The 24,495-nt window shown below is 44.5% G+C and overlaps 1 protein-coding gene across 1 annotated transcript in view; it reads left to right on the top strand.

The window, feature by feature from the left end:
• Positions 1 to 24,495, top strand: part of LOC311203346 (metalloprotease TIKI1-like) — a gene marked incomplete at both ends in the record, with an annotated part of 83,026 nt that overhangs the window by 51,511 nt on the left and 7,020 nt on the right. Inside the window, 3 exon segments of the mRNA XM_084278011.1 lie at positions 5,042 to 5,188; positions 7,107 to 7,281; positions 22,335 to 22,425. Of these exon segments, the coding sequence (XP_084134137.1) occupies positions 5,042 to 5,188; positions 7,107 to 7,281; positions 22,335 to 22,425 (413 nt within the window).

Genomic DNA, 24,495 nt, shown 5'->3' with positions numbered 1-24,495 from the left:
GAGCAAGGAAGATGCTCCCCCAGACTATAATTCAAGGGACTGAATGGCCCTCAAAAACTGAGAGCAGAGGAAAAAAAAAACCAGAAGATGAGGCAAATGATGGAACAGATGTGAGCGCTTTTGTTGGGAAGACTTGGAGGCTAGCGGGATGGCGATAGGCTAATTTGAGGCGCATAATGCCAGGTTCCTTTCATATGCAGAGTAGCACTTTGATCCAGTGTGGATGAAAGTGCTGAAAAGTGGAGTGGATGGCAGGGGTCTTTTGTCTTTGACAAAAAAGGCATCTGCCGGGCTCTAACCCCCTTTTCCCCACCCCCTTAGCCTAGCAGGCCAGTCCAACAATGCTGGCAAAGGGGACAAGTGTCTCCTGACAGCTGAAGAAATCTCCAGGAGGAGAATGAGGCTTGCAGCAATATGTATACCAGAGAGCTTAATCGATTTTTTCCACAGTACAAAAAGGGGGAAGGTTGGGGGAAGACAGAGATCACAGTGGAAATGAGAGGTGGGAGGAAAAAAAATCCCTTTCTAATAAACTTGTTACTTTTGTTCTCCGAATACATCTTTTCAGGAGATGCTTTGATGCTAGTATGAATACACTTAATGGAGCAGAGTAGGGTAGAGTTGCTGGAGGGGGAGGTGTGAAGTATGGAAGAATTGTTGTGCAAGGAGAATGAATGTGGAGTGATTTCTGTGAATTCCAAGACTTTGGAAGACTGCAATGACAAGATATACCTGGAAGACAGAAACATAATTTCTGTACCACCTGTTGGAGAAGCTCAGCTCAGCACAAATTCTTGGGTTTGATTTCTAAACAAAATCGAAAATTTCTCTTCAACCTTTCTTTCTTTTCTGTTGTTGTCTTAACTCGTTGGTTTTATTAGGAATGAAAGGACTTCAGGATTGAATGGGGAGCTAGGAAAGCAAGCGGATTTGTGCTAAGAGAATACAACAGTTGCACATCAACTGCAGATCTGGTCCGTGCTTTTCATGCTCTGTCAACTTTCTTCAGTTTTTCATATCTGGTAAACAAGATTGAGATTTAATTCACAGAGTTTGATGGCTTTGTCTTCCTTAAGTATCACTTTGCACCTAATCTAATGTTTTCTTAGAGAAATAATGACAGATAGGAGTTATCAACCTCTGATCGAGACCCACCTCAGCAAATCAAATCCTTTATGAACAGTAGGTTCAGGAATCTTCCTTCTCTGTGAAGGATCACTGATCCTGACACTGTTTACCTATTCCTGTTTACTGAAGATAACCTTCTCACCAGGCCACAGCTTTAAGCAACACCTGGTACTGTAAACAGCTCTTCCTTCTTTACTCCCACCCCCCGCCTCCCCATTCTGTTGGGCAGTTAAAATTCCCCCAAGAATGTACAAGTGATACAGAAATGTAGAGAAGCTATCACATTCCTTTGAAAGGCTCTACACACATACTGATGCCAAACTGTAATCCTGTGTAGTTGTTCAGTAGGGATGCTGTGATCCCCCTCCAGCACATCCCACCATTCTGTTCAGACCAGCTGATGTGGAGACTATTTTTGGCAATAGCATTTCCAGCTGCGCCAAGTCTGTTGGCATGAGTTAACTGTAAATTACTAAGGAGACATTGATGTTCTTTTGATTTCTGCCCATTTGTTGTACCTTGACTTTTCTTGCTCCTGGTGGTTACACTGTAGTTGAGAATGGTGCAGAGGGACTTGGGGTGCTGCTGCTGTCATCAGAGAAGCTGAGACATGTCTGTCCATCATAAAGACAAAGTGGAAGTCTCCTCTCTGGGTGGGCTTCAGGTGGTTCTTGTATGACTTCTCAGGTGTTATGCACAGTGATAGGATAGAAGACTGGATCCAAATGGGGAAAAGCTGTGCTTATGAGGAAGTCTGGCAGGCCACCAACCGGGCTGTGGGGTCCATGGCAGTCTGCTGGATGCTCCATCCACAGGCAGCCATGGTCAGGTAGGAGTCTTGGCAGTGAGCTTAGACACTTTCTTTGTTCTTTGAGCTGCACCGTGAAGTACCTCATTGTGAAAGGTCTTTTGTCCTCAGCTGGGCAGGCAAGTTGCCATCCTGAGATTTTTCCATGTGTCCAGTGTCAATTATCCCATCTCCACACCAGAAAGATGTACTCTTAGCAAAGACCAAAGAGCTGCCAAAGCTGCCTCACCAGAACAGCTTTGTGTCATGACAGCAATTAGAGATGTGAAGGGGGATGGGGGTGAGTTGCCTCTACTCCTGTGTAAACATGTGCAGTAATCCTCCATAAATGCAGGTAGTCATTGTGATTTTAAACAGTGCTTTTGAGACAGATTATTACCTGTTTACAGTTTACTGTGTGCTATTTTCTTATGACAAGTGAGTAGGCATGAGGAAGAAAGATGCCTGTGTGGCAGGACCTTGCTGCTACTGACCAGGACAGGTGTATTTGGAGAAGAGACTGAATCTGTTTCACCTGAAGCACACTGCAAGGGAGGAGTGAAGAGATGTGTGTGTGCAGAGCAAGCAGCAGCAGGAGTGCAAGCTGTGGGAGTACAGCAGAGAGAGTAAGATTTGCTTTGTTCTCATGACTCACCCAGCAGGATGATGTTTTTTCCACAGAGGCTGGTTACCCTCCACTGGTTTCTGTTTGGATGAAAATCAAACAGTAAAGACTGCAAAGCCTCTTTGATGTGCTTACTTTGTATTGAGGGAGAGCTACCTGACCAGCTCAGGAGAACATCACAGGTTGTACTCCTGCTCTGCGGACAGGGACTGTCTGGTCATTGTTTCAAAGGCTGCAAAGTCTAGAAAAGGCCACATTGCTTTAATGGTAAATTGTCCAAGTGGGAGCCACTGTGTTAGTCAAATAACTTACAAAATAAGCCATTCCCATGGAAGTGTTTTTGGCTGGACTGACTGTTACGTATGAGATTTTCCTGGCATGACCTAGCAGGTCCTGGCTGTAGAAACCCTGCATTTTCAGCATCAATGTGGCTTGTGTCAGTGAATCTCGACTGGTCATTAACATCCATTAGGGCTTCTCTCTGTGGGAAGTGAAGCCAAACAAATGAAAAACGGTGGTTTCAGAGTGCAGTAAACTCCAGCCTGCATGCAAGCTTTTGTTCAGACATAGAGAGTTTTCAATTAGTTTTTGTTTAATTCACTTCCAAATTAAACAGAGATCCTTTGCAAAATGGCCACTGGTTAGTTTAATGTTACTTTCCTGAGTGTCTGTCTGCAGGTATTCTTTTAATCAGGCACAGCTTGTACTAATGAAGTGAAGTCTTGCTCTTTTTAAAAACATGATAAGAGTGAATGTTGCTGTTCATGAACAGAACTAAGATATGTGGTATCGTTTTTGGTTAAATACACAGTGTTCTGGATCCAGATGAGCATCTCCAGCGGCAGTGGGGACAGTATGATTTCAAGTTTAGTAGGACCTGCACCTTTCTGTAGGAGACAGACTGTTATACTTGGGGAGAGCAAATTGCATCTGTTTTTTCTCACATCTGCCCTGTCCTGTAATCTCAAAATTTGATTTACATAATCTCAGTACACTAAGAATATGTATACTTACGGGAGAGTTTCATGGTGGTGGCAAATGCTTCAGTTCCAGAATGTTTATGATGGTGCTCAAGGCAAACATCCAGGAGGAGTTAATTACACAGAGCCCTTATCGGGCTGCAAAGAGTCGTCAGAGCTTGGAAAATAACCCTCCGAAGAGTAACTTGTAAAATGTGTTTCAAGACCTCAGCAATATCTCAGCTTACTTCCTTTAGAAGTAAACAAAATAAGCCAGTAGGTAGTAAGCAGGCTTGATACAGTTGTCTAGTCTTGGTGTGCAAACCAGTGGTACTTGAGTAAGTGTTGTAATCAGGAGACATGCCAGTATTTTACATGCCCTATGCTGTCAGAGAGCTGCTGTCTGCATGGGCAGTACCAGTTTTGCACCCCACCATTGTACCCGTTGGCATCTCATGCTTTCTCTCCCAAGTCCTTCCCTGGCTCCCTGCATTTCCAGGGCTCAGTGGCTGTCTGCTGCAGTGGCTGGAGCAGCGAGGGAGAGGTACAGAGGTGCTGCATCATCTCTTTGGCTCCAAAGTGTTGCTCCTACCTGTTCTCTTGTGCCTTTTAAGTGGCGGTCATCAGTGGATGGGGTGTGCATTGCCCCAGGTGGGAGGCAGCTGGAGTGGCAGGCCTCACTGGGTCAGGCCCAGAGGCCACTGCCCTGCTGTGCTGGAGGTGAGGAAGCAGCAACACCTGGAGAAGACCTCTGCTGATCTCCTTTTCCTGTTAAGGGAGAGGCTGCTTCGGGGTAGGAGCTGCGTGGCAGCCACAATGGTTCAGCTTGAAGCAAAAGGAATTGGGAGTGTTTGCGTTCCCAGGTGAAATCTTAGGAGGATGGAGCATGGCCAGTTCAGCCTGAGAGAGTGTGGGGCTGCTGCCCTCAGGTTTCGCCTTCGGCAGGGAAGGGTGGCTGCCTGAGTCATCAGCCTGCTTCACTGGCACCACCTCCCGGCCCTGCCCCGCACACCCCCCCTGTCCTCCCCGGCCCCACAGAGCCATTCCTGCTTGGGAATAAATGGGGTACGTGGGAGAAGGAGAGGCAAAGCAGGAACAGGCAGCGTTAATTTTCCTTGTGGACAAGGAAGAAAGGGCAAACAAGAAGAATCCATGTTTAATTTAGGTAGGTGGCTGAGGAGCTGTGGGGGTAGAAGAACATCAGGCCCAAGGGCTCTGTGGTGGTCAAGCAAACTGTTGTCCAGGGGAGCGATATTGCCCCTATTTCAGTCTCCCCCTTTGTATCTTCTGTTTGATCTGGCTATAGGAGAAACCTCCTCGAGTGACTTATCAGTTCACTGTGAGCAGGCCCATAGGACCTGAGGTGTGAGTATCCACAGACTTGGAGGAGGCATGGGTCAGCGGTGTGTGGACTGTTGAGCTCGGATCGGGAGCAGCTTCAGAGACCCCTTGACAGGCAGCTGTATGTCTGCGACCTTCTAAGAGGACTGGACAAGAACTCACCAGGAACTCTGTCTTTTCCTCCCTCTCCCCCTCCCTCAGGTGGTCTTTGCTTTGAATCAGACTCTCTTGCAGCAGGAGAGCCTCCGAGCAGGCAGTTTCCAGATCCCCTATACGACTGAAGACCTTATCAAGCATTACAACTGTGGGGACCTCAGCTCCATCATCTTCAACCATGAAACTTCTCAAGTGAGTCTTGCCACCGCAGGCCTTATACTGCACACGTATCCCCCTAGTGCTGACCCCCTATCTCACTCATGCTCATCTCTCCTCATACAGGTCCTTTGTAGGCAAGGGCCAAGGACACAATGCTGGCTCCCCGCCACGTCTGCTTTCCTGTGCCTCCTGTCCTAGGAGTCTGCACCACCTCACCCTTGTCTTGCTGCTTGCAAACAGCAAAGGCACACCTGGCTTTCCCTTTTGGATGAGTGCCGTGTTTGCTTTAGCGTCAAAGCTCTATGAGTTAATCCTTTATTTTCTTAAGGATCTTGTGGAATTATGCTAGCTTAGGTATGAGTGAACTTATAGCCAACAGAGAGCAGCAGCAGGCTCTTTTGTGCAAACAGCAACAGAGAAATGCACTCATGATTTGGACGCTTGTGTAAGGCTGGGCAAGTTGCAAGCTTTTTAATGTCCCCTATCAGTATGATTGTGTACCATGGGCAAGGCCCAAAAAAGAGAAATGGAGTGAAACAAAGAAAGATAGATTCAAACTGAATGTTAAGGAAAAGAAAACCTTCTGAGGCCTCACAGTCTTGGTTTATGGAGACGGTTTCCTAAGCAGCACAGTGGAATGCAATGCTCTGATCTTTAAACCACGAGAAAATGCCCAGCAGGGACCAATTTGGCCTGTTTGGGCTCTTAGATTAGCTAACCTCAGTCTGAGACATCAGACCTCTCTATTCTTGTCCATGAGGTACTGCCTGGCAATGCATGCACATCAATGAAAACATAGGCTCTAAATAAGTGAGTGTTGGTACCTGGGCTTTCCCTGCTGAATAACCATTTTCATATGGCCTTGTGATGTACACGGTGCAGTGCTGCAGAGCTGGAAATACTGCCATACTAATCCTTGCTTCTCTGGCACTAAGCTTTGCCCCCATGTTGTTCCCTTCCTGTCCTGCACACCCTTCAGTCATTAACACTACATAGCTCTTACACAGTGCACTTTATTCATTGATTTCAAAGGTCTTCTCAAAGGAGGCAAGCACTGTAGATACAGATGCTGCATCACTATTCTGCTAAGGTGTTACCCACTGCAGACAGCTGGTGTTGCCTAGAAGTCCTGGAAAACAACAGCCACTGCGCTGCAGCCTTGCAAGAGAAAGCACCTGGCTTAGCAGCCCTGCTCCCCAGAAAACCACAGCTTGCAGGCCCTTTCCTTAGCAGGCCTCATAGCTGTAATGCCCAAAGCTACTTGTCAAGAAGCAAGGAGAGCTGCAGCTCCAGACCCATGTTTCTCTTCACTAACAAGAGGTCACCATACTGTGCAGCCACAGCTGTCCTGGGAGCCCCAGGGGAGGGAGCCAGTATTTTAAAAGATCCCTTAAAGACAGGGCAACTGGAGGTGGTAATGCTTTCTTTCCTGTCAAAATCTGGCCCTCTTTATTTTGGAAAGTTTGGGGATGTTTTTGTTAACTGTGCAATTTGAACTAGTTATTCTTCGACAGCCTGAGGGCTCTGATGCCAGTCAAACTCTCTTAGAAGAGTGTAATTATCATTATAGTTATGTCATACCTATGGCGATTTAAGGAAGAGGTTATTTAGCTGAAGATAGCCAAGGGCAAATATTTACTTAATTCAGCTGAGCAGTCAGGATTTGGGATCTAAGGTGAGGCAAACAGGGTATTTGTTGACTTTGCATAACCCCCCCCCCCCCCAACTATATCAGATGGCTGGCATATGAAATGATATGTTGAGAGAAATGAGGCACTATGCATTATTAGGGGTAATTTTTAGCTTACTCTGGGTTTTGTCCTACTGGATATGCCTTGAGGGACAAGGTGATTGCCGCATTCAATGGTGGAGCAAAGTGCCTGTGCATGATGGCTGTCTGTGAAATAAATGCCCCTTTCACAAAGCCTTTTGTTTTTTCCCCCTACCTTAGGTCCCAAATTTCATTAATGCTACACTTCCAGCCCATGAACGCATTATTGCCCAAGAGATAGACAGCTACTTCCGTCAGGAGCTCATCTACAAACGAAATGAGCGAATGGGCAGGAGGGTGAAGGACCTGCTGGAAGAGTATCCAGACAAGAGTTTCTTCTTTGCATTTGGAGCTGGTATGTGACTGAGGTGTTCTTCAGCCTGAACACATTCTTCCCATATTTGTTACGAGCTTTTTACAGATTCTTGCCTCGTTGCAAGTTCTTGCTTCAATTTAAAGAAAGGTCAGTACTGTAGCATGGTGGACATAAAACACAGCTTTGCCCCAGCATTTCTACCCTGTTTGGAAAACATTTTTCAGTACAAGAGACTGTTTTGCTTCAGTATGCAAAGAGCTCACAGTGTATGCATTGACTGCAATATTAATTACAGAGTTATTTGTTATATGCATAGCCAAAGATTTGGGGGTTGGAGTGGATCTCTGGAGGTCCCTTCCAGCCCCTAAATTCTCCAAAACTTCTGTGAATTCTGAAACAACTACAGGGTGCGCACTAAAGGAGCAGCTCTTAGACGTGCGTGTGTATGCTCTGGCCAGCCAAGGCAGAAGGGTACAAGAAATAGGGAGCTGAGGTAGCAATTAAAAAATAGCACCAGCACTTGAATACACATTTCAAGAACACATCCAAAAGAATAGCATGCCAAATTGTGTGAATCTAAGGGACTCGATAAATGCAAGTGGAGAGGTAAGTCACAATTTCATCTTTCTTTTCCTGCTGCAGCTCCTTACCTCGTCCACTGCTTTTCCACAAATACAAAGACATTTTGCCTGCTGCTATTTTGCATCAGAGTGTTGGGCTCAGCTGTGGAAAACCTACTCAGTTTTCTTAATCTTATCGCTCAGCAGGAATCTAGGCACATCCAGCAGAATATCCAGCACAGTGAGGCTAACACTGGCACTTCAGACTAGAGCTGGGTGGAGAGTGCAAACATGATTGCTTTTCTACCACTTCTGTGTTTTGTTCTAGCTACAGGGAAGGGAAAAATGTTACAAAAACTGTTTGAAAATACAGGTGCTAATTCCCAGAGAAGTATCCAGTCCCCTCCACCATGAGCCATTTAAGCCTTGGGAAAGGGGGAAGAACTGAAACTGGTTTCTGGATCCATGTGATGTTATTCTGGTCTCAGTGGCTATTGCTTTAGTGACAAAGGAAGATCTGGGTTCAGCTAGGATAGCGTTAATTTTCTTTCTAGCAGCTGGTGTAGTGCTGTGTGTGGGATTTAGGATGAGAGCAATGTTGATAACACACTGATGGTGTTAGTTGTTGCCAAGCAGTCAGGGACTTTTCTGCTTTTCACACTGCCCTGCTAAGGAGAAGGCAGGGGGTGGGGGTGGACATGGATGGGGGACAGGAACGGACAGACAAGACAGAAACACACATGCACATGACACACATCCAGGACAGGTGACCCAAACTGGGCAAAGAGAGTAGTCCATACCCATGGCATCATGCTCAACATATAGGAGGCAGGTTGGGGAGGAGCGCAGTGCTCTAAGATATGTGCTTTGGCTGCGATCAGTTTTTGAGACAGCTCTGAACTGTATGGTCTGAGTTGTGTGGCTTGGTGAAAAGCTTTGTGTATCACCAGTTTTGTATATTTTTCTGCAAGTCCTGGCGTTATTTCCCCTCTTGTTGCTGTCCCAGTAAACTTATCCCAACCCATGAGGTTTCCCTTTGTCTATTCTCTTTTGGTTTTTTCTTCCCCCCCATGGAGGGGAGTGAGTGATCAGCGTGTGGTGCTCAGCTGTTGGCTGGGACTAAACCATGACAGCAAGACAAAGAAAATATTTACCTAAACACTGTAAAAGCATTGGTATTTGATGTCTCTAACAGTCTTTTCCCTTGCAGCAGGGAGTTGTGGTTACAGACTTAGAATAACAAGGGTCCTGTACGTGAGGTCAGGGAGGTAGCAGGAGGAGGCTGATAATGTCTGTTCAGGCATGCGTGAAGATTGTGATGTGCTATCTTCCTGCAGTAGCACTGCTCTGTGCAACTCCCTGTCATGAGGGACAGTGACCTGGGCACAGGCTATGTAAATTTTGGTCATGCCTGCTTGTAAGCTAGGACCAGGGCTTTCCTGTAGTCCACTGCTGATGTTGTTTTGATCATGCAGGACTGATGTTCCTGTACCAGCTGTCAGTTGCCGGTAGCTAGTCTTCTGTCAGGAGGCTGGCCACAGATGTTGGGGTGCTAGTACCCGAGTTGCAACTCAGTGATGACCTACTGTGCTGGCTTTATCTGGGATAGAGGTAGTTTTCTTCATAGCAGCCACTGTGTACCTGTGTTGTTGAAATGCACTGAAAACAGCGTTGCAATAATACAGATGTTGCTGATACTGCTGAGCAGGACTCACAGCCCCAAGGCCCTTTCTGCTTCTGTCAGCACCACCTCACCAGCAAGTAGCTAGGGGTGCATGAGAAGTGAGGAAGGGACGCAGCTGGGACAGCTGATCCCAACTGACTGACTGCATCATACCATATAACATCATGCTCCATATATAACTGGGGAAGCTAGCCAAGGGTGGGATTGTGGCTCAGGAGCTAGCTGGACATCGGCGCTGCACGGTGAAAAATTGTTCATCACTTTTTTTTAAAATATATATTCTGTTGTCATCATCTTCTTTTTCTGTCCTGTTCAACTGTCTTTATCTCAACCCACAAGTTATACTTTTTGGTTTTTTTCTTTTTGATCTCTCCCTTGTCCTGCTGTGTGGTTGTTTTTGTCCAGGTTAAACCACAACAGCTCATGCAAACGGATGGGTGTGGATCCGAGTTGCACTGTGAGTCTGCCCTGTCCCCGGAGCAGGATCTTTTGAGAGAAGAGAGCCTTTTCCTCTCCTTGTACACCCCCCACTGCATCCCAGCAGCAACACTGGATAAATTACATGTCTTTAAAATGTTTTGATGTCATTTGTTTCCCTTCCCATCAACTTCTGCCCCATATGGTCATCATGGACACTAGTGTGTACAGCACTGCCCTTCAGTGCTCAGAAGCACTGAAGAAGGACAGATTTTCCTGGACTTGCCAATTTCTCATGTTCTCTACCATCATGACAGTCCTAGAACCCTTCACAGGCTTTCTGGATTGTTCCTTTTCTCCTTCCCCTTACTTACTTTTCCCAGTTGCTGCCACCTTTGTCCCCTGATTGCATCTTCCAGTAGACCAGAGTTAGGATTCACCTAGAAAAAAATTTTACTGAAAGAGTTGTCAGGGCCTGGAACAGGCTGCCCAGGGATGTGTTTGAGTCACCTTCCCTGGATGTGTTCAAAAAAAAGGGTAGATGAGGTACTTAGGGATATGGTTTAGCATAGGATGGGAATGGTTGGACTTGATGATCTTCAAAGGTCTTTTCCAGCCTTGTGATTCTGTAAAACTGATGTAGTGCAGCCCTACCTGGTGACATGGACTTATGTGAACACCCTTGATCTTTGGGCTATGCGTACACAGCTTGACCTCCAAGCACTAGGCATGCAATTCTCAAGCTTTTCAATCATATTTTTGGATCTAGACAGGTGCTTTGTCTTCTCTGGGGACCCCAGATTGATTTTGAAATTGTCTTTAATTACTGTCTAGTTATAATACCAGTGCAGCCTCTGCAATGCATTGTTCCAAATGGCTCTAGACAGTGCCAGTATCCTGATTTTAGAAGCACAGTTCCTGATTATCCTCTTGTTTGACTGCAGGGAGCTTTCTTTTTTTTCCCTTTTTTTTCCTTTTATTTTTGTTTCATATTAATTGTCTAAATGAGAAGTAACATCACAGGATGTAATGCAAGAAAACAGTTGCATTTCTAAAGATTTCTAAGGTTTTCTGAGAGCACATTACAAATATGATTGCAAAAAATTGTATTGTTTTCCATCAAGCTAATTTTGACTCTTGCTTATTCAGGTTGCCATATGTGATAGATAATTACACAGAAGATTTACTTCTATGCAAGTGAAGGTGAACAGATGTCTTGGTTTTGAGCATGGCTTGAGTACTGTACTGTTGTACTTACTGAAAAGCGGTTCTAGGAAAGTGCTCACACAGGTCAGGTTGGAACGAGCTACAGGAGAACTGAAAGGAATGGAACTAAATCATCACTGCATTGTGGTTTTCTTTCTTCTGGGTGCTGGTGAAAAGAGTTTCTCCCAACAGTGCTAACAAACTGCAGGACAAGATTGTATTAAGATGGTAGTGGAATGTCAAAGGGTCTCCAGGTTGGAAGGGGAAAAAGACTTTTAGTTGTTTCTTTCCATATTATTTTCCACTGTGGCTTTTTTTATTTTTAGAATAGCTAGGATTTTTGTAAAGGAAGTTCAAGTTTTTTCCATTAAGCAAAAAACACTGAAAACCCACTTTTATTATCAATTATATCCAAACAAGGTCATGGTTTGTGGGTGACTGTAGCATTACAAATATCCTCTCTTGTTATTTGAATTACTCTTTGTATATGGACAAAAATCAGAAAAGATTAATGATTCCAAGTGGATTGATGTGGTTTAGAAGTATGTCATATATTGTGCAAAAGCAGGTCCTGTCTCTTTCCAGGTCTTAATAGAGATGCATGGCTGTAGATGTTTATTTCTTACATGGAATTACACGTGGCAATTTGGACTGTACTAGATCTGATCATTATATCTGGTGTATTTTATGGTTTTACTACATTTCAACAGATGAGACAAACTCCCCCTATGTTCTGTTGAAAACATTTCTCATTCAGAGCTCATTTCTGGAACTATTTTTATTGAAAGTAATTTAAGCTTGCACAAAAGTGGAGAGAAAAAAACCCTAGATATTGCTGAAACTATCCAAAAATCTTTGCTTTTGGCTAAAGTTCAAATATTGAACATTTCAAGCCAAAATAAAGCAGTTTGGGGGAATTAGGGGAAAGTATGGGAAGAGAGAGATGGTAATGACAGTGGCATTCTTCTAGGTTCAGTAAGGATTTTATCTTTATTGTGGATAGCCCTTTTTGTGTGGCCGCTCTACACGACAAACCTACTTTCCGGTGTCTAGTGGAAGAACTTGTAAAGCAAAGCCAGCTATAATCTTTCACAAGCAGTCTTCCTTTTATATGCATCTTTAATTTCTCTGTATAAGTGGAGCCTTTGGGATCTGAATGCTAAGCCAAAGTAAGTGATGGCACATGTAATTCCATAGACAGCAGATAGATCTAAGAGGAGCACATTGATATATAGAGAGCTGTGTTGTCCTACTGTGCTGTGGAGAGTTTTACCACTTGTACAGGTCTTACAAGGGTGTTGCCTGCAGGCTGAAGCTTCACAGGATCACAGGATAGCTGAGGCTGACAAGGACCACTGGATATAGTCTTGTCTGGCTCCCTGCTCAGAGCAGGACCATATAGAGCAGTTTTCATAGGACTGAGGCTAGTTGGGTTCTGAGTATCTGCAAGGACGGAGACTCCAGCACCTCTATGGTCAATTTATTCCAGTGCTTAAAAACTCTCACTGTACAGAAGTGTTTTCCCCTGTTTAAGTGGGACTTCCTTTATATCAATTCATGTTCACTGCCTCTTGTCCTTTCATGGGGTACCACTGAGAAAAGTTCTGCTCCATCTATTTTACAGCCTCCTATCAAGTATTTACACATCAATTACACCCTCTCAAGTCTTCTCCAGGCTGAGCAGTTCCAGTTCTCTCAGCCTTTCCTTGTACAACAGATGTTCTAATTAGAAAATGGTTTGCAGGATAATTTGCTGCATCACCTTCCCCGGGAACAGAGATGTGGCTGACCAATTTGTAGTTCCCTAGGTGCTTCTTCTTGCCCTTGAAGACAGGAGTGATACTTGTTTTCCTTCAGTGCTCAGGGACCTTTCCCAGTTGCAATAACTTTCTAAAAGTGATGGAGAGTGGCCTCACAGTGACATTGGCGAATTTCCACAGCTCCTCTGGGTGTACCCTATCAGAATTTATGTGATTTGAATGTGCCTTAACCTGATCTTTCTCCACCCAGGTTGAACTTTCTTCGCCCTGGACTTTTCCTCTAGTCATAGGAACCTAAGATTCCTGAAGGTGGTTTTACCAGTAAAGAAGGTGATAATGGCACTGAGTACATTGGCTTTTTCCATATTATTGTCAACAGGTCTCTTGCTCTCTTCAGCACCGGGGTGACATTTATCTAGTCTATGGTTTACTGTGCAGTTTCCAGTAGAAGCATTCCTTGTTTCTCTTAATGTTTCTCACCAGATTCTACTCTAGATGGGCTTTCCTTCTGCATGGTCACTTTTATTCCAGGATGAGCATAGCTTGTTTGCTTTAGCTTACTTAAGGTTTATGTTGAAAAGGCTGAAGAATAAAAGAGGGGGGGGGTGGGGAAGTAGAGTGGTGGTTTTGGTTTTGTTCTGTTTTAATGCGGGAGGATGCATACTTAGTGGCATGAGATCCTGACTTTATTATGACAGTCAAGGCCTCAGGTGAAGCCAGACTTTCTGGAAGCCAAGTTTAAATTCCCTTCAGTCTCTCCTGCCTCTTTGAACAGCTGAAAAACTCCAGAAGTGCCAGCTCATGAATAAGAAGTACAAAGGGATCTAAGATGCCTTATATCCCTGTGGATGAAATGACTGACTTCACTGAGAGATGCTGGCTGACGTGACAACTTCAGAAGTTTGTCCTTTTAATCCTGTAAACACTGGCAAATTCCTTTTTCTCTGAGCTCTTTCTTCTTTGCTGCTCCTGAAAAAGGCATCATTCTGGGGCTTTAAAATATAGTGGATGCTGGCAAGCCACCATCAACACTAAGAAAAGATGATGGTGAAAACTTCCTCAGCTCTCTTTTTCTGATTGCTAAAGGAAATTATTAACACATTTCTTTGGCATTACTCAGACTGTATGGATTCAGACCTCTAGGGAATGGCAGGCATTTTTTTGAGTTTTTACTCTTCCCACAAGACCTCCCAGGAAAAAGAATTATGAGCAGACTGATGAACCAATACCTGAATTAACAATTCACCTAAGAGCTTCTAATCTTAGTTCTCTTCCTCCCAGCTTCTGAGTCAACTGATACTTGCTTAACTAAAATTAACTCAGAAGAAGGATTTGGACATCATTGTAGAAACATAACTGACCCCATTTGAGTTGAAGATGGATGTGAAACCTGTTGTCTTAGCCACCTGGACAAGGAAAGCAAAGAATATGTAACCACCTGTGGTTATCCCACAGTGTCATTGTCCACCAAATGGCTTCTTCCACCTTCTGTCTGTTTTGAGGCGGTTCTTGGGATGTGGGGAGCAAGTCAATTCTGTGTCAGCTTTAGGCGCTAAGTGGATTGGATTTATCAAGATGTCTAATGGCTTTTTCCTTGTCCTTTATGTCAGAAAAAGTAGAACAAGCAGATTTCCTGAGCAAACTGTTGGAGTGAGTCCAGAGGAGGGCCACAAAGATAGTCAGAGGCTCTGGAGCACCTCTCTTTTGAAGACAAGGTTGGGAGACTTGGGCTTGTTCAGCCAGGAGAAGAGAAGGCTCCAGAGATCTTATGACAACCTTCCAGTACCTAAAGGGGGTCTAGAGCAAAACTGGAGAGGGACTGTAGTGATAGGACAAGGGGTAATGGGTTTAAACTGGAAGATTTGTGTTAGATTTGTATTACATATTAGGAAAAAAATTCTTCAGTATTAGCATGGTGAGACACTGGAACAGGTTGCCTAGAGAATCTGTGGATGCCTCTCCCTGGGAGTGTTGAAGGGCTGGCTGGCTGGGGCTTTGGGTAACCTGGTCTAGTGGTGGGTGTCCCTGCCCATGGCAGGGGGGTTGGAACTACATGGTCTTTGAGGTCTCTTCCAACCCAAACCATTCTGTGATTCTATGAATTCTGCTGAGTCTCTGACTTGAACAGTGTGTTAGGCGGTATTGTTTTCATGTAGAGCTGTTTGCTTTTACTTCTTAATATTTGCTGTTCCAACTGGGATTTTTGGGTGAGAAATTAGGCGAGAGGAACAAGACTCATGTCTTCTGGAAAAGATCAGAGGAAGGACCTGTCACCTGTGTTTGTAGTAAGTTAACAGCACTAAGGCCAGGATCTCTCTGCCCATCTTGTACCTGTAAAAGAAAACCAAAGTAATACCTGCCATGGGTCTGTGAAAGTTGCTAAGGTAAAGGGGATGTCAGTTTGTCCTTGAAATTGAGCTGGAGTTTAGAGCCCAACGTGGAAACTTGGAGCCTGTCATCAGCAGATTTGGGACTGGAAATGTGGGTGTGCTCAGGGAATATAAATTTATCTATGCTTATGTAAAGGATTTTAAATGTGTTAACATAAAGTTAACAAAAAATCTACAAGAAGATGAACCTTGGCAGATTTCTGGAAGGGGACAAGGGGGAGCAGGGATGAAGTTAACAGTGATAAAACAGATTAAATTTTTCTTGTGGGCCCACCTCACTTCTCCCTGGGCACAATGGGCTTGCTGATTGCCCGCTTGCTGCTTCTCCTTCTGGAATACAGCATCATGTTAGTCTCTTTGGGTGGGAGGAAAGTCCGAGTCCCTGAAAGTGTGCCTGTACCTCAGTAATCTTAGAATGCTAGATACAACCCAGCAGCTTTGAGACTGTTTTTCTTAGTAGCTTCTTTGAGCTTGCAGAACGCTAATGACAGGGTTTATTAGAAGAATAACCCCTGAAGGGGATAGATAATGCATGGAGGTAAGGACCCATATCCAAAGCCTCAGGACTCACATGAGGGGCAGTCCTGACGTCTCTGACACATAAAATAAAGAAAGCTTTGCATTTCTGCATTTGAGGCAGAAAGCTCTGTTCCAGCATAATTAGCACAACTGCCAAAATCAGCCAGGTTGAACAACTGTGGGGTGTTCCTGATCAGGTACTGACAGTCTGGTAACCATCAGCTTCTTATCAACCCATGCTGAGGTTTACCCATTCCTACCTTTATGGGCAGCTGCAGTAGGAAAAGTTTAATCCTGTAACGTATGTTTACAGTAGTGGGATTTCAAGTCCTTAATAGTTTGGGGTTGATTTTTTTTTTCTGGAAAGGAAGTAGTGGTGTAGAATGGGAGCAGGTCCGACGGCAGAAGGTAGCTGGGAGTAGTGCAGCTCAGACACAGCACTGATATTTCTAACCCTTACTGGTAACAATACACTGGGTACTAACATAGTCACCTCCCTGAAGGTCTCTTCCTAATGAGCCTGGAGCTTTAACAGTAGAAAACTCTCAGTAAATGCCAGTGTGGATGGAGCCCCAGTGGATGAGCTGAAGCAGTTTGGTTTAACTCTCGTTTTTACAAAGTAAGAAATAGGAGGTTGTAAACTTTTTCCCTCATGTTAACTTAGCTATCAATTTGGCCTTATCAAGGGAAAACCTTTTTCTAGCTTCAGTTTGTGTAGCTATCAGGAGGTTTGGCTTTGCCCAAAGGTAAAGATGGGACCAAAAATACTCAGGTTGTACATTTAAGAGACTCAGGTCAAATATTTAAGCTGAGGGCTCTCTCTGCTCTTGTTATGGTATGACTGCCTCCAATATGAATTGCCAAGCTCTGCTAATAAGATGTGGTTAGGGTCTCTTTCTGTGCTCAGAACTATATGGGAGCAGGAGGAGGTCATTTTTTGTTTTATGTGTGAAAAATGGATTTTGCCATGAGCTGCTCCTTGCTCTTGTGCCAAAAGGTTAAACTAAGTAGAGATTTGAGGACAGGGAGGAGCATGCTTTTATTTCTACATGTTTTCTTCTGTTTAACTCATTTCAGTTCCTTTCAGGGAATAAAAGACCATGAAGTGGGATCAGGAAAATTCCTCTGTAAGGGTTTTTGCTTCTGGGGACACTGTGAGTGGGGGTACTACTCAAGTATTTTCTGTGTCTCCATTCTTAGCCATTGTGTCCTACGAACTGTGTCTTCTGGGAATTCATTTTAGCTTCCTCAGGTACTTGATGTCAATAAGGATCACTTTGTCCACCTCATGGGCTGATGAGGAGGAGTAGGATGTTCGGTTTGCAGCTTGGCTTCCATCCAATTAAATGATTTAAGACAGTACTGTGCATTCTCTAGGTCACTGGCTGGATCTGCCACATGCTGAACTTCCAGCTCTTCACTGTAAATGCCTGTGGGATATGCATGTCCCTGCTCCCCGGGCCACCAGAAATTCCCCGTTGCTGTTGTTTGCATCTTTTCAGAGAGCACTGGCAGTTTTGAAACCTTCTCCATGGTTTATTGGCTCACAGGCTGCTCTTGACAGGTGTCCTGTTCACCCTTCTAGGCCACGTTGTATGAATTTATTTATGTAGTTCTTGTGAGCAGTCTTAAGAGTGATAATAGATGATTGTTTCCATGGGCATTTCCAGGAAGTTTGTAAAGAACTGTAAGATCTGTAGCTCTAAAATGTTCTTGAAAAAACTTGTTCCAATGACCCATAGGTTCTCTGGCACCAGAAATCCATCTGAGCACTCCCAGCCCAGTCAAAGATAAACATCCTGCTTTATGATGTCCCCAGTGGCTGGAATAGTTTGTGCCATTTTGTGGTTGCACTATTCTCATCATGTGCTGTAGCTGTTCCCACCACTTCTTGGAGCTCAGCAGTCCAGATCAAATTTCCTAACAAACAGCTTCGTTTCTTTACATGTACATCCAGTGATTCATTGTCTTGGGATATTTGTAGATGGTGAGGTCCTGGCGTGTTTCTAGGTCAGATAGGGAGTGTCATCTTTCTACTGAGGAAAACACAGCAGACAAAGAGCTGTCTGGGCTTAGATGTTTCCTTTTACGTGACTTTAAGAGAAGGTCAAGGAAATTTGTGTATCAGCTTGCAGTCATGGATTTTGTTGAAATTCAGAGAGGAACACAGTTTTTCTTCAGTCTGACAATCTTGCTTTATAAGAAAAACAAAATTCAGGAGCAGAAACTGTTCTGTTCTGCAGTATTTCCTTGATGAACAAAACTTTCAGCCTTCCCATGTCTCAAATTTGGGTTCAGGAACATCTACTGAAATCCACAGTCCTCACACACTTACCTAGATGCAAAGACCTTTGTGTGCACTGGCAGCGAAAGCTGCAAGCAGGAGACATGGATTTCATGGCAATAGTAGCCCATGTTCTTCAAGACCAGGTACTGCTCCTGGGGAAGGTCAGGAGTGCTCAGTGCATGTCTGAGTGCGTGGACTGGTCTGCAGTCAAACAGCGTTGTTGTTCGAGCGTATTGCTTGTTGCGGTCCCTGCATGCCATCTCCTTTCAGTGCAGATTAAAGGCTGGGGTCTTATTTACTCTCCAGTAGAGTGCATGGCTGAGCTGGTGCATACAACAGCTGCTTAGTTTCTCTTTGAGCTTGAACACAGAAGAATAGAGATTCATGGCTCCCCACCCCCTGCCAGAGTAAATTGACCTCTCAGAGGCATCTCTTCACCTAGTGGTGTGAGGATAATGCAGGGCTGTGTACAGAAAGAAAAAAGCAGGCTTTCTGATGGGACAGGCCCCAGGGCTTTTCTTTTGGGGGGTATTCAAGTGTGTTAGGCTCAAATAGAAAACAGGTGAAAGAGGCCTATTCCCTGTCATGTGACTTTGGACTAAGTCTCCCTTGCGGCACAGCCGCTTGATCTTAAACCTCAGAGAGTGAATCATGCTCCTGTTTCTTACAGTTGTTTTTGGTGATCAGGTCTCTCTTACACCACCAAACTTTCTGTGGGAGTTCCCAGAAAAGAGGCAAAAGTGCTGACTCCAGAGAAGCTGCTCTTGGTGGGGTCCTGCACCTCAAACCATCACCCTTATGTCTTTTCTGGGCGGTGGGTTGTTTTGTTTGTTTGTTTCATTTTGCACCTAGCACAGTTTGAGCTTGTAGGTTCTCTGGGTCCTAGACCAGAGACCAGCTCTGTCTCATGGAGCATGTGTGGCTCATCTTTTGGATAGCAGACACTGACATCTCCTAATTCCTTTGTGTACTTAGGCTGAGGTGCTCCTGACTGATCACATCTTGTGAACAATCTAGTATCACATGTCTGTCTATATTTGTGTGTGTCTCTTTTACACATCTGTATTTTGCACAATATTGGCACATGGTTTTCCTTTCACATGCAGACATAACTCATTGCATTGGCAGCAACAAGCAAATGTTGCTGAAGGCCTGTACATGTCACTGTGATATAAAAGATACTCTTATCATTCCATCAAATTCAAAAGATTAAGGCCCAGCTCCAGGAAATCACTTGGGCAGGATGACTGGTAGAAGTGGGATTCATACATGTGCTACAGAAATTTACTACATACCAGTCCAAATCACTACTCTGAGTAAGGGTAACTGAAGATGGATTAGGGGGTTAGCATATTTGATGGTGTGATTCAGTAGCTCACTTTTGAGATATGTGAGACTATAAGCTCTTACATTGGCATGAGGAAAATTATTCTAACATGGTAAGATTGGCCTATATATTACTTATCTCTGTGTCTTGTCACCTTCCTCCTGAAGGACTCAGGTTAGGAAAGTACAAGTTCAGAGCTTCTGCACTACTTTTCACTACTGAGGACAGCACCCAGCTCATCCAACATTGCCCACCTGAGATTAAAAATCTAGTCTGAACACTGCCCTATCCTTAGCAATCAAGAGGCGCTCCTTCTGTAGAAGTCTAAGTGTCCTACCTCACTGTCACAAGGAGTGGGTCAACCTTTGGAAGCATCCATTTCTCTGCTGTCTGGAGGTAGGGTTGGAGAAATGAATTCCCTTTCCCCTTCCCTTTGCATGTACTTCTCTGTGTTAAAGGTGAGACACAGCAATGAAGTCTGGTACCTTATATACCTAATGTAAGCCTTACAGTGTCTAATTTTACTCAATTAACAATGTTTAACTACAGTCATTCACGTTCCCTGCTGCATCTGGTCTGTTTGCTGACATGAGAACATTCTTGGTTAACTGCACCCAGGGCTGAACTGTTGGCAAGTAACAGAAACCAACAGTATTAGGTTAGGACCACATAAATGGTCAAGCTTTATTCTTTCTGAAGGCAAAAATTACACCAATATGCTAGGGGAAGGTAGGTGCTTTATTTGAGCTAAATCTGTTTCTAAAACAGATTTGTCTTGGAAAACTTCATCTTGATAATGTGTATCCTCAAGTGATACCATCCAAGTGGCATGCCTTAAGCTGGCAGTTCATGAGCCCTTTGCTCTTGTGGAATGAGAAGCTAGAATTTTACGCTCCACATCATTGAATTATTGTTGGAGGAAAAAACAGTAAATCCCCTGGGCTTAGTCCTGTGTTAGTCTTGTTGGACTTTTCTTTTTACCTCCTTGTGTTCCCTGGAATCATCCTGGTGTGTTCATTCCCATGTGCTTAGGGAGAATGTTTTTCTGAAGTTACCGTTTTTAGCACTGGTTACATCTACTGAGGCAAAGGAGTGCTCTGATTAATTTAGGCTGTTAAATGAACAAATGGTTTCAATGAGGCTATCTGGAAGTGCCTTGGGTTTGCATGACAAGGTTTTGGTAGTGGGGGTGCTACAGATGCCCAACAGAGCCAATGCCAGCTGGCTGCAATACAGACCAGCTGCTGGCCAAGGCCAAGACAATCAGCAATGGCAGCAGTGCCTCTGGGATAACACAGTTAAGAAGGAACAAACAACAAAAACCCCAAACCTGCAGCAGCTTTTTGCTGCCAGACAGATGTGAGAAGATGTAAGAAACTGCAGACACCAAGGTCAGTGAAGAAGGAGGGGGAGGAGGCACTCCAGGCACCAGAGCAAAAGTTTCTCTGCTGCCTGTGGAGAAGACCATGGTGAAGCAGGCTTCCACCTGAAGCCCATGGAGGACCCCCACACTGGAGGACATGGAGACAGCTGAAGGAGGCTGTGACCCCCTGGGAAACCCACCCTGGAGCAAGCTTCTGGAAGGTCCTGTGGACCCACGGAGGGAGGAACCCATGCTGGAGCAGGTTTGCTGTCAGGACTTGTGACCCCCTGAGGCACCCACACTGGAGCTGTCAGGTCCTGAAGGACTGCAGCCCATGGAAAAGACCCACGCTGCAGCAGTTTGTGAAGAACTGAAGCCCACTGGAAGGACTTATATTGGAGAAGCTGGTGGAAGACAGTGTCCTCTGAGAGGGACTCCAGGGAAAGAGTGGAGGAAGAGTGTGGGGAGTCCTCCCCCTGAGGAGAATGGAGCAGCAGAGACAATGTATGATGAACTCTACTTTAGCCCCAGTTACTGTCCCCACCCTCATGTCGCTCAGGGAGAGGAGGGAGAGAAGTTGGGACTAAGGTTGATCGTGGGAAGAAAGGAGGGATGGGGGAGGTTGGTTTTATTTCTCATTATCCTTCCTTGTTTTGCATGGTAATAAATTAGATCGGTTTTATTCCTTGTTGAGTCTGGGCTCATAACTGGTGAGTGATCTAAGTAATCTGGCCCTGTCCTTATCATGACCCATGAGTCTTTTGCTAAATTTTATCTCCCCTATCCAACTGAGGAGGGGAGAGGGCGATAGAGTGACTTTGGTGGGAACCTGGCCTCCAACCAGGGTCAACCTACCATAATGAAGGACTCTGCAAGGCTTCCATTGTCCATCTGCTTCTTAGAAGCCTTATCTGATGAGTGATTAAGTCAGTGTGCAGAACATACAGTCCTGCACACTTTGAGTAGCCATTTATTTACCACTTTATGGGCTGACCAGCCACCACATCTGTCTGAAAATGGAGCAGAGATATAATCACAGAATTAGATCTAGCTCAGTCCTTTCATAACTTTTGCCAGCATGACTGGAGTTTCTGTCCCTAGTGGCTATAGTGGAGAAATAGAAGGGGTTAGCTGGCTTTCAGAGCTATCATTAGTTCACTGCAAATGAATGATTTTTAATAATTGAAAAAATATTAATGATGCTGACCAACATCTCAGATAGTGACTTGATGGTGGTAGAGAATGTTAAAACGTTGCAACCAGATTCTGGCCTGGTTTGCACCACCACATTGTCGACTGCTCCTGAACAGGTACCTCTCATTGCCCCAAGAAATCCCCAGGGGTCTGATGATGCAACAACCTGTTGCCTTTCTAAAATGCAGATGTGATTGAAATGACCCTGGGAAACCTCAGCAATCATTTGTTAGAGATCCTGTGTTTCTGGTTTATGCTGGTGGCACGTGATAAAGCACCATCTGCCCAGAGTGTGGTACACCTCCTGTGAGGAGGAAGGACTTTGTTCTTTTCTTTTTTTCCTTGTTCTTGTTGAGTTCTTATGTCATTTTTCTCTTAACTGCAGGTCACTTCATGGGCAACAACACACTGATTGATGTTTTGAGAAACGAAGGGTATGAGGTAGAACACACTCCAGCTGGACAAGCCATCAACAAGTAATGCATGCTTTTATCTAGCTGAGCAGCCATTGGGAGGGTGGTTTGTAAACAATCTCTAAGAGGTAGTAGCAGCTGGAAGTACACCTAACAGTGAGCTGCACTCCCTCTCTCCTCCCCCACCAATTGTTTTTACTTTTCTGTTCCATGAGCCAGTTTGGAAAGAGGAATTTGTTTGATTTGGTTATTTGGTGGTTTGTTGGGGGTTTTGTTGTTGCTGTTCCCTCTCTCCTGTAAGCTTTTAACTCTTAAGGTAACAGCCACAGAGTGTGCATGCTTGGTTCATCAGAGCTGGATGCTGTCTCATACCACATAGGCCTTCAGGCGCCTCCTCCCTTCCTTGTAAGTGCCTGACTGTCCTGCCTGTTAACACTCTCCTTCTCTTACACTGCTATTTTGGATTCGTTCTGATTACTCTCTCACAGCCTGGAATATGACTGCCCGGAGTCTACCCATTCTTTTTGCAGGCTGTCCCCACGACTGATTGCTCTCATGTCTCCGCTCTTGTCTGCTTTTTTATGCCAAGGTTCTCACTGTTCTGGTCCATTTTGCAGGTGTCCTTTGGGATAAACCCTTACTGGCTCTTTTTCTCTGTCACTGGATGCCTTTATCCATCTCCATGGTTTCAGTAACTACAGAATGCCAAATTATCTCCTCCTCCACACTCTGCTGAGAATTACATGTGCTCTTGACTCACCTCTTCCCGGACTTCTTGTCACCAGCTTAGGGTCTGCAATACTTGTCTCCCCCTTCTCCAGACTTTTGCCAAACATGTGCTCCTGTGTCTCTCATATCCCCACTCTTCCAAACACTCACAGCTAAAAGTCCACAGTGAATAGAAGGCTTGATCCCAGTTATGATGCCAATTTCCTTTTATTCTCTGCACCAGGAACACTGTCCCAGGCTGCTTATATCTCTGCAGCTCCTCCCTGATATTTCTGATACAGGGCTCTTAGCCTTCTGTACAGAGGACACAGTGCAGAATCTTGGTCTGTGACAGGGGGTCCACAGATGTGGTACAAAGTAATAACATATTTTTAGCATATTCTGGCTGCCTTACCTTTTTCTTTGCACTACCTTTGCTGCTTTTTTCAGACCATGAGATTCAAACTTTGGCAGGTCATGTTTTTGCTATGATTCTTGACATGGACATACACCATTAACTCTACTTGTACTGAAACCAGCTGAACTAAGACTCATCCCCATGAGTATATGAATGCAAACCCTAATCCTGTGGCCACTAATAGCAGTTAGTCTGATGTGGAGAAGCCTCCTATGCTTAAGCACCAGACTTAATGAACCTGTCACACTTAAGTCATGCTAGACAATCCAGTGTATCAGTATTTATGGAGATAACCAAAACCTGCCAGCATTGATATTTTTGTGTTTTGCCTTCCCTCTTCCCCCACCCCCTTAAAACATTCTTACCTTAGTTATTCCCAAAAATATCCATAGCAGCTTCTTGCAGCTTAAAGAAAGAGAGCTTAATACATACCTGAGAATAAACAATATCCAATAGTACTTTGTAAAGGTGTAGCTATACAGAAATCAAGGGCAAATAACTCTGGAAATGAGGGCTAGGTCTTCACCCATCAGGAAAGTAGGTATGAACGATACTCAGTGTAGATAGACATCCCATTCTCTGACATCATGGGAGTTCGTTGTCTACCTGGTGACCCTTGTGCCTTTGGAAACCCTCAGTTTGGTGTTGGCTGTATCTCAAACCTTTCATTAGGACTACAGGGCAGGATATATTTCCTGGAGTCTAGATTTTAAAGCTGAGTGAAGAAGCTAAATGAGATGACACTTCAGTGTTTTCTTTGAAAAAAGGTGTTAACATTTCTGGATGACTTGGAAACAGATTTAAAAATATGAAATGAGTTTCAAGAAAACTGTGAATTGAGAAGAGCATTTGAGGTGAGGGAAAGACCTGTGGCAAGACTTATGTCAGAGTCCTGGAGGCTGCATGGAGATTTTCACTTGATTGCTGTCCTGGGCTTGTGCTAAGAGCAAATAACAGGGCAACCTGTGTCAACAAACCCAGTCTAGCCCATGTAAATGGTAAACCAT

This window comes from Gallinula chloropus (genome assembly GCF_964237585.1).
Source record: "Gallinula chloropus genome assembly, chromosome: Z".
Classification (NCBI taxonomy): domain Eukaryota; kingdom Metazoa; phylum Chordata; class Aves; order Gruiformes; family Rallidae; genus Gallinula; species Gallinula chloropus.
The sequence above is the reverse complement of the archived record's forward strand: the minus strand, read 5'-3'. Positions and strand labels throughout refer to the sequence as shown.